This window comes from Hevea brasiliensis, chromosome 11 (assembly GCF_030052815.1).
Source record: "Hevea brasiliensis isolate MT/VB/25A 57/8 chromosome 11, ASM3005281v1, whole genome shotgun sequence".
In the NCBI taxonomy this organism is placed as follows: domain Eukaryota; kingdom Viridiplantae; phylum Streptophyta; class Magnoliopsida; order Malpighiales; family Euphorbiaceae; genus Hevea; species Hevea brasiliensis.
The window spans coordinates 78,516,270-78,527,159 of NC_079503.1; the positions used below are offsets into that span (position 1 = coordinate 78,516,270).

General features: G+C 22.0%; 1 protein-coding gene across 1 annotated transcript; it reads left to right on the plus strand.

Annotated features, from left to right (window-relative positions):
* Positions 1-6,199: 6,199 nt before the first annotated feature.
* Positions 6,200-6,538, plus strand: LOC131170321 (protein DOG1-like 4). The gene has a single exon (XM_058129374.1). It carries the CDS (start codon positions 6,200-6,202, stop codon positions 6,536-6,538), a length of 339 nt encoding a protein of 112 aa, XP_057985357.1.
* Positions 6,539-10,890: the final 4,352 nt, after the last annotated feature.

Below are 10,890 nucleotides of genomic sequence, written 5' to 3' on the forward strand. Positions count from 1 at the left end.
TTTTGGAATCGCTGAGACTAATTCTGGTAAGATTTTGTATTCTCCTATTATGTTTATAGTATTTTATTTATCTTATTTTAATTGATTAATTTAATATTTCTTATTAACTTTATTTTCTTATAATTTTTTGAACTAACATTAATTAAAAATAAAATATCATGATGGTAATTTAATATTATGACAACAAAAAAATTAAATTTAACTAGACATTAAAAATAAATAAATTATGACAATATAATATTATATAAAAAATTTAAATAACAAATATTTAAAATAAATACAAACAACATACAATGCAAGTTTTAAAAAAATAGTTATTTTAAAATTTTAAAAGACAAATTATATTTTTTTAATTATTTTCTCACTTTCATTAATAAAAAATATATTTTTTAACAGTGACACTATATTGTAGATAGATTTAAAATTGAGCAAATAATTTTAATAAATTAAAAATTAAGATATTTTATTATAATTTTGTCAAACTTCGAATCAAATTATATTTTATGCTAAAATTTTATTGAAATTAATCCATTTTGGACTCTATATTGGCCGACCAAAGCACAATTGATAATAAATTTCAATTTATGAAAATTTATTTTTAATTTTATTATTTTAAATCTTTATTTTATATATATATATATATATAATTTTTAAAGAAGCATATGTTGCACATGAATTAAATAATTTATAACTTGTAATTAATTTTGTCTTTATAAATAAATAAAATCTAATCATAATAAATTTTAAATTATTATGTAGATAAATTAGACTTTATTTTAATATATTAAATGATAATTCTAAAAAAATAATTTTATAAAAAATAAAATAATAATAAAAATACTCATAATTAATTACTTATTTAAAAATTTTTAGTTAAAAAATTTGTTCACCTTATAACATACTTATTTTACAAATAATTTTCATTTAATTTATTATTAATTATAATACTAACAATTATATTTCAAACATTTGTAAACATTTATGATTTATAAAAAAGAAATTAATCTCAAGTAATAAAAGCCATGCTCTTTATTTTAAAAATTGATTAAAAATAGTTGTAAAAAATTATCATAATTTTAAAATAATCTTAAATTTTGCAATTGTTCATATATATAATATGAATAAGAAAATCCAATAACAAGCATATTTAAAATCAATTAAATAAATTTTTACTAAAAATTTTATTCTCGATATCATTTTTTACATATACTAATAATAATATAATAAATTAAATAACCAAAAAAGAGAAGAAAAACTCCAGATAAACAATTTGTATAATATGTAATATTTTTTTAAACCATTTAATAAGAAAGAAATTTTGAAAAAAAAAATTAAAAAACCTAAGTTTTGATATTATTTCATGAATCTCTTCAAATATAATACGCCTTTATTATTTTTAATTTATAATTAATTTTCAAAAATTTAAAATTTTTTATCTAAAATATAAATATGTTCAATTTATTTAATTTTATTATGTAATTATAAAAAATATTAAAGAATTTAATAATATTTAAATTATAGTGTAAAAATTAGAATTACATTAAAATTCCATTAAAAGTGTAAAATAGTTTGAAATGAATATTTGCATGAGTAACATGTAATTTTTTTTTTAAATCATTTAATTGGTGGACATATTGATAAATCTATTCATACAAAGTGTATTTTTATTATTTTTAAATTTTATAAATTTTATTTTTTAAAAAATAATTTTAACATTTTAACCACAGTATTAAACGGGTACTAAATTATTAGAATCAATGGTCAATTTATTTGTTAATAGAATTAAATTTTAAAATTAAATTATTATTAAATATATATATATAATTAATATATAAATTTTACTTTATCTCAAAGATTTAATTATACATTATCCTAAAATAAATAAAAATAATATAATAAATAGATTTGGAGAGACACAGGTGGCGAAGAATGGATTAATTAGCAGGTGATTAGCTCCTCCTTCCACGTAGGAGCTGGTGAATAGGTCTAGTTTAATCTTAATATAAATAGGCATTACAATTTTGCCTTAAAAAAAAGTGTTACAAATTTAATAAAATTTTAAGATTTAATTAATTATAATTAATTTATGTTAGATTATTAGTGTGGTAAGGTAAAAAAAAAAGCCTTTTAAGTGGGTAGGTTTTTCTTTTTAGTAAGTGGTCAAATCTAAATCTCTCAAGCAAAAGGTGCAAGTTGAATAGTACTTATATCACACTCTTTTAAATTCAAATGAAAATATCTCCATCTACATAATTAAATATTTATATTGTATTGTAATCAAAATTTTCCTGCTTTTTCATAAAATCATTTGCCAAAACATAGCAACTCCAATTACAATATGAAAAAGCTAAATTTTAGATTTTTGGCATGAAGTTTGAGAGAGACTTGACTTACAATACAAAGAAGAAGAGAGTGAGACAGAACTTAAGTCGCCTCGACAGATAATATTTCAAGTTCAGCCCACCAAAGCGGAGAAAGTCTTGGAGTTGCTTGATCAGGTGAGATAGCAATCACTTCCCTCAACTTGGAAGTGATATCCTTCATTGTTGGTCTTTGCCTTAAATATGGTTGTATGCACTCTTGGATAATCTTTCATATGAGGTCAAGCTCATTCTTTTTGAAAGACTTAAGGGTTGGTCAATCAGGTAACTGACATTACGTTTGTCATTCAAATATTCAGCAGCCTGCAAGTTTATAGTTAAATCATATGCTTGTCATCCAACCATGCATGCAGCTAGAATACAAATGTTATTTAGCCATAAAGCAATTCCCAGAGATATGAGAGTATGGGATTTCATAAAAGATTTACCAATTTTTCGAGGGACCCTTGTTCTTCCGAGTATTGGAGCTTTCTAGAAATGATTTCTAGCAATAGAATCCCAAAACAATAGACATTTGTCTCTACATCAGCCAAAGGTGGCAATGTAGAATGCGCTGACTCATTGTCACCTGAGCTCTTCAACTTGGAGGAATCTTGTGGCAAGAAAGAGATCTCAGCAATCTGAGAGGGACCATAGATACGGTGAGAAGGTAAATTAAAGAAACAAATTAGAATGAAGCCAACCCATGAAGGAGATTACCTTAGCTGCATAGTCATCAGTTAGAAAGATATTATGTGAATTCAAGTTAGAATGTGCCACTGGTGGATTTAAATCATGGTGCATGTATTGTAAGGAGTAAGCAATGCCCATGATAATCCTCATCCTTGCACTCCAGTCAAGATGTTCCGTTTCTTTAACTGAAGATACAGAAAAAATGTTTTAGCCTCTAAATTACCACAGGAGAAATCTATCGAAATTTCCATCGTTAAATTAATATATAAAGAGTATTACCATGCAATTGCTCAAAGAGGGTTCCATTAGGAGCGTATTCAAATACCATCATCCTATTGAAAGGTTCATCCTCCTCACAGTAGCCAATGAGATTGACAAAGTTCTTATGGTTAACCCGAGATAACATGTAATTTTTTTTTTCAAATCATTTTAATTGATGGACATATTGATAAATCTATTCATACAAAGTGTATTTTTATTATTTTTATTATTTTTAAATTTGATAAATTTTATTTTAAAAAAAGTAATTTTAACATTTCAACCACAGTATTAAACAGGTACTAAATTATTACTATCAATGGTCAATTTATTTGTTAATAGAATTAAATTTTAAAATTAAATTATTATTAAAAATGTATATATATAATTAATATATAAATTTTACTATATCTCAAAGATTTAATTATACATTGTCTTAAAATAAATAAAAATAATTTAATAAATAGATTTGGAGAGACACAGATGGCAGAGAATGGGCTAATTAGCAGGTGATATATATATAGATACACACACACGTGGGTATCTATCTTAACTCCTCTTTCCACCCAGGAGCTGGTGAACAGGTCTAGTTTATAGTTAAATTATATGCTTGTCAGCCAGCCATGCATGTAGCAAGAACACAAATGATATTTAGCCATAAAGCAATTCCCAGAGATATGAAAGCATAGGATTTCGTAAAAGATTTACCAATTTTTTAAGGGACACTTGTTCTTCTGAGTATTGAAGCTTTTCCGAAATGCTTGTCGAGCTTTTCCTAAAGTATTGAAGTGTGCCTTGGGGCAACTTCCTAGTATACCTGAATCAATTGCCACACACTCTCCTTTGAGTATAATGTAATGTAATTAAATGAAATTAAAGTTATATATTGTATTATTTTATTTAGAAAAATAAAAGTATAATATGATTATTAATACAATCTCGTATTTATTTACATATATATATATATAGATAAACTATAATTAAATTAATAATAAAATTTTAATATATAATATTATTTTATTAGATATTATTTTAATTTGAAATTATTAATATTTTTATTACTAGTGATGGTGGCAGCAACAATAATGATCAAATAGTGGTGGTGGTAATATAGTATGAGTAATGATAGTAGTAATGGTGGTAGCTAAGTAGTGATGACAACGATTAAGTAGTAGTAATGGTGGTGTTGATAGTGGTGATGACCGTGTGGTAATAATAATAGAGGTGATAACAATGGTGATCCAGTGATGATGATGAAGACAGCCAAGGGCGGACCTTGGATGATAATATTGGGGATCAACTACTTGCTATTTGTACAATAATTATATGATGATGCATTTTAAAAGTTATTAAAATGCATATTTATTTTCAAAATTCATAAGGGTGTCTAACTATAAAATAATTTTAAATAAATAAACACTAATAATACTAGTAGAATGATATACCTCTTCAACAGTGCTCTCGACACTTTTTTTGTTTAAATCTCGAAATTCATCAATAATGAAATCAGAATTAAAAAGTTTGAAAATTTCTCTTTCAATATTTATAACTAAATTATTTTTAGATGTTAATCAGTTTCTAAACTACCTATTTTGGACCTTTTTCAATGGGCCATTGATCTAGGAAAAGATTATTGGATCGGTGGACCACGAGAGACCTTGTTTGGATCAAACACGTAGGTCAAGTTCCCAAAATATATATTATGCTTACTTGAGCACATTCTTGCATTTTCCTTTTTAATTTCATTGAATTTATCATGCTTTGAGTATAAAACCAAACAAGTATCATAATTAGTGAGAGTTGAATGTATTCATTTTACAAAACTTCAATTGAGCACCCACTTTCTAGTTTTGCTGGTGGTGCTGCAATGCCTTGGGGCACAGTCTCTCTCTCTATATGCATACTCTTTTTTCTCCTAAAACACTTTTTGCACATAACCCAGAAAATTCCTATATTGAATGTAATATTTTAGATTTTAAAGCTTTTATGTATGCTTGAATTGTCGATTGGAAAAAATAAAAAATTGGCTATTGTTATTTTTAAGGGCTTTTTGTGAGTTAGAGTTGTTATTCATTGGTCTTCATAACCATAACCATTTTTGGTAATACATAAATTAATAATTACTCAAATGAAAAATTCGCTGATTGAAGCAACTACAAGCAACAAGAAATGATCAAACTTAAATCAATAAAATCAAAAGCTTAAAGTAAGTTGTTAGCTTGTAGCTACTGAAACATGTCAGCAAAAGAATCAAGTTGCATGGAGTTGTATATTACCTCAGAGGAGGGTTTTGTTGATAGAGACAGTGAAGGAAGAGGAAGATATTTGGGTTCCACATTGTACTCAACATAGTTTATTTTACTGACATGTTTTCCAAAATAAGAAACATAAAACACCAGGTGGTGGGGTGCATGATTGACTCATCAACATGGTCAAAGCCAAACCTATATCCATCAGACTCATGTCCCTCTCTGGGAGAGGCTTTCCATATTTGCAAAGCGTCACTCTTCCCTTGACACTCACCACTAACTCATTGCTGCACGTAAGCCAAGCACAAGCATACCTTTTCTTATATATAAAAACATATCACTCTATTCATCTCTCTCTATCTCCCACCTAGTCCTAGCTAGCTAGTTATCCCTCTTCTTTCTCCATCTCTTTGCACAAATGAAAGGGAAAAGATATGAAAACTAAAGTTGAAGAGAGGCTCTCTGAGTTTTTTGAGAAGTGGATGTGTTAACTTGATGAGTATCTGCAACACCTGCAAAGGGCGTCTGAGGATTATCGAGCTAAAACTGGGTGTGAGCGTGAGCAAGAGCTACAAACTTTAGCGTCCAAAGTCACACAACATTACAAAGACTACTACACTATAAAATGGGCCTTAGTCCATGAAGATTGTGCTTGCTTTCTTTTGTCCAATTTGGATTTCCCCTTTAGAGAATGCTTATTCTTGGGTTTTTGGGTGGAAATCTTCAATAGTGCTTAAACTGGTTAACTCAATAAGGACAAATGGTGTTCCCAGTTCGGGTCCAGTTGAATTGACACAAGAACAAATGAGAAAGGTTGAGGCTTTGCGGGTGAAAATAAGGTTAGAAGAGGAGAAGGTGGAGAGGGAAACAGAGAGGCAACAAGTGGCTGTAGCAGACAAGAAGATGGCGGAGTTGGTAAGGTTGGTGGTTCGAGTGAAAAATGGGGAGCAAGTGAGGCAGGTGGAGGGACTGGTGTAGGTGCCACTGAAAGGAGTAATGGTAGGACAAGAGAAGGTGATGAAAGTGGCAAATTGTGTAAGGCTTATGACTTTGAATGGAGTTTTAGATGTTTTGAGCCCACTACAATGTGTGGAGTTCTTGGCTGGGATTGGCATGCTTCAAATTCAGCTAAGACAATAGGGAAAGAAAGGGCTTGCACCATTAATTAGAAACTTCTAGTTGTAGAGTTTTAGGAGTTTTGATTTTCACTTTTAGACTTATTTTCTTTTATCTTGATTTGGTTTTATCTTAATTAATGTGCATGTACTATTCAGTGGCTTTTATTTAATTTTTTTTCATACTTATTATAAAAACTCATAATTTAATTTTTTTTATATAATGTTTTATTAATTTTATATTATACAATATTATCATTATATTACAAATATTATATTTAATTATTTAAAATAAAATATTAATTTTAATGTCATTTTAATTAATTATATATATATATAAATATTTATCAATTTAAATTATTTTTATTTGATCATATTTTTAAAAAACTATGTATTATAATATTAATATAATAAAAAAATAATAATAAAATTTTAAAATATAAATAGGTGAAAATATTTAAAAATTAAAATAAATTAATAATAAATATAAATTAGCCCATGAATTTAATTCATTTAAATTTTATTATTTATTTTTTTAAGAAAAGTTTGATTTGCATACATTTTATTTTAAAATCATATTAACTTGCATAATAAAATTGTATACCTAAATTAATGTAAAAGAGAATTACTTATAAAATTAGAAAATAAAATAATTTTTAAAATAAATTTTTATTAGTTTAGTGCATTATTATTACAAAATTTTCATTTTTATTATATTGATATTTTGAAATTTTATATTGTCATGTTATTTAATACAAAAAATTTAAAATCTATTTAATATATTTATAGATTATATTATATATGTTATAAGCACATTGTTAACATATAAATTTAATCATGCATATTCTAATTAAAATTGAATTATATATATATATATATATATATATATATATAGAGAGAGAGAGAGAGAGAGAGAGAGAGAGAGAGGTCTACTTCTAAATTAAAAATTATAGCAAAATTTCTGTAAAATAAATTTTCAAAAAATAAAATTTAAAAGAAAAAAAATAAATTTATATTATTATACTTATAATAATAATTTATTAGTTCAAAAAGTTTGTCCCTCATTCATACCTGTATATACATTATAGTGCATAGTCTATTATTATAAATGCATTGTATTTATTACTTATTTATATTTTTATTATATTAAAATTATATTATATTTCTAAAAACATAATAAAAAATATTTTATAAAATTGACTTCAGCATTAATAATTTTTTTATTTAGTATTCAGTATAATTGGGCATAATATTATTCTTGATTCAATTATTAATAGAAAATTAGAATTATATTAACATAATAAATAAATTTATTTTATTATGTTAATAAATTTAGTCCAATACGGTTTGGTTTATATAATATATTTTTTTATTTCAATTCTTATCAATTCTTCTTTTCATTCAAAAGAATAAGAATTATGAACACTATTATTTTTTAACACTAAAAGAAACAAAAATAGAAAAATATCAATATTGTAATAATATAAATATAAATCTAATTAATTAATTAATATATTATTAATATTATCTTTTATTTATTATTAATGCAAGAGATAATATTTTATATAGGTGGTATAATGCTAGCTCTACAATAATAATTTTTAAGAAATCATACTTGTAATAATATAAATATGCATTTGAATAAATTAATTAGATTTAAATTTAATTATCTTTAATTTTTTTGTTAGTATTGATCTTCAACTAAAATTTTAAAAAAATTCCTTTTATGTTCTTCATTTAACAAATTTTAAAATTATTAATAATCTTCTAATGATTTCTATTATTTTTGTTTTCATTTTTGTAAATTATAGTCATTAAATATTTAATTTTAATTAATATTAATAATTTTATAAATATTAATATATTGTTTTATTGAAATAAAAATATACTTGTAATAATAAAGATATATATAATGAATAAATTAATTTGGTTTAAATTTAATTATTTTTAATTTTTTTGTTAGTATTAGTCTTCAATTAAGATTAAATAATTTTTTTAATTGGTCATTTAACAAATTTTAAAATTAATAATAATGTTTGGATGATTTATATTATTTTTATTTTCATTGTTAAAAATTATAGTCATTAATATATAATTTTAATTAATATTCATAACTTTACAAATATTAATATATTGTTTTACTAAAAAAATCTTAGATGGAAATTAATTAAAAAATAATATGTAACCAATAAATATTTTAAATATATATAATAAATAATTAATTGTTCATAAAAATTAAAAAATTAGATACTAATAAACTATTTTACTTAATATTGTAATACAATCAAATTATATTATTTATTTTTTATTTATTAATTTTTTTATTTTAGGTAATTAATTCTTAAAAATTTTTATATTTTATTGAAGTTAATTATAAATAGGATTAAGAATTTTAAGTTTATATTAACCATAAAATTAAGAATTTTAAATTTATACAAACTTTAAAATTAATTTAAATAATAAAAATATAATTATAATTAATTTTAAGAATAAATGGTAATTTGAGTAAAGCCAATATTCCCCCTCCTCCTTCATATATACATAAGAATAAATTAATTAGGTTTAAATTTAATTGTCTTTAATATTTTTTTATTAGTATTGAAAATAATTAAAATTAAATAAAATTCCTTTTAAGTTGTTTTATTAATAAATTTTAAAACTAATAATAATCTTTTGATGATTTATATTATTTTTATTGTTTTTATAAATTATAGTCATAAAAATATTTAATTTTAATTAATATTTATAATTTTATAAATATTAATATATTATTTATTGAAATAAAAAAATCTTATATGAAAATTAACTTATAAAAATAATATGCAACTAATAAAATATCTTTAAATATATATATATATATATATATATATATATATATATATATATATATATATATATATATATATATATATATATATATATATAAAACAAATAACTAATTATAAATATAAATTTGAAAATTAGATACTAATAAACTATTTTACTTAATATTGTAACAAGATCAAATTATATTTTTTATTTATTAATTTCTTATTTTATTAATTACTTCATGTAAATTTTTATATTTAATTGAAATTAAATATAAATAGGACTAATAATTTTAAATTTATATTAATTCTAAAATTAAGAATTTTAAATTTGTATAAACTTTAAAATTAATTTAAATAATAAAAATATAATTGTAATTAATGTTATGAATGAAAGGAAACTCAGGCAAAACTAAGCTAATATTCTTCCTCCTTTATACATTTATATATAATATAGATATATTAATATAAATTAATTGCATTTTTTTTTATTTTTCACTTATTAGTTTCTTACTTTAATTAACTACTTCTTATAATATTTTATATTTAATTGAAGTTAATTATAAGTATTATTAAGAATTTTAAATTTATATGATTTCTAAAGTTAATAATTTCTAATTTATATAAATATTAAAATTAATTTAAATAATAAAAATATAATTGCAATTAATTCGAGGAATAAATGGCATTTTTGGCAAAACTAATATTCTCCCTTCCCACATTTGTATATGATATAAACTATGTGAAAATATAAATGAACCTTTTTTTTTTTGAGATGGAAACAAAAATTTAAATCTTAAACTTTAATTAAAAAATCAGTTATATCTCTATTCTTATTATGGTAAAATAATAATTTGAAAATATTATTAAGCAAATGAAAAAGAAAAAGATTTTTTAATGTTTAAATTATAGAATAAAATTAATTAAATTTATTGATAAAATTAATTGAAATTATTAAAATTGAAAACAATTGGATAAATCGATTAAAATTACCAAAATTAAAATTATTGAAATAATTTCAATTTTATTAATAGCCATAAGAAATTATCTTTAGTTTGACATTCTCATAGAAAACTAATGATTTCATTGCAATAACATTATATATATATATATATATATATATATATATATATATATATATATATATATATATATATATATATATATATAATGTTATTGCAATGAAATCATTAATTTTCTATGAGAATGTCAAACTAAAGATAATTTCTTATGGCTATTTTTTTTTAATTTTTTCATTTAAATCAATTATTCTAATTAAAATTTGTTTATGAAATTCAATATTTTTTCATTTAAATCAATATTGTTATTAAAAATTTATATTGCAATGTTACCAAAAAAAACTTTATAATATATTTTTAGTATTTGTCAATGTGATAATCTAAATTTT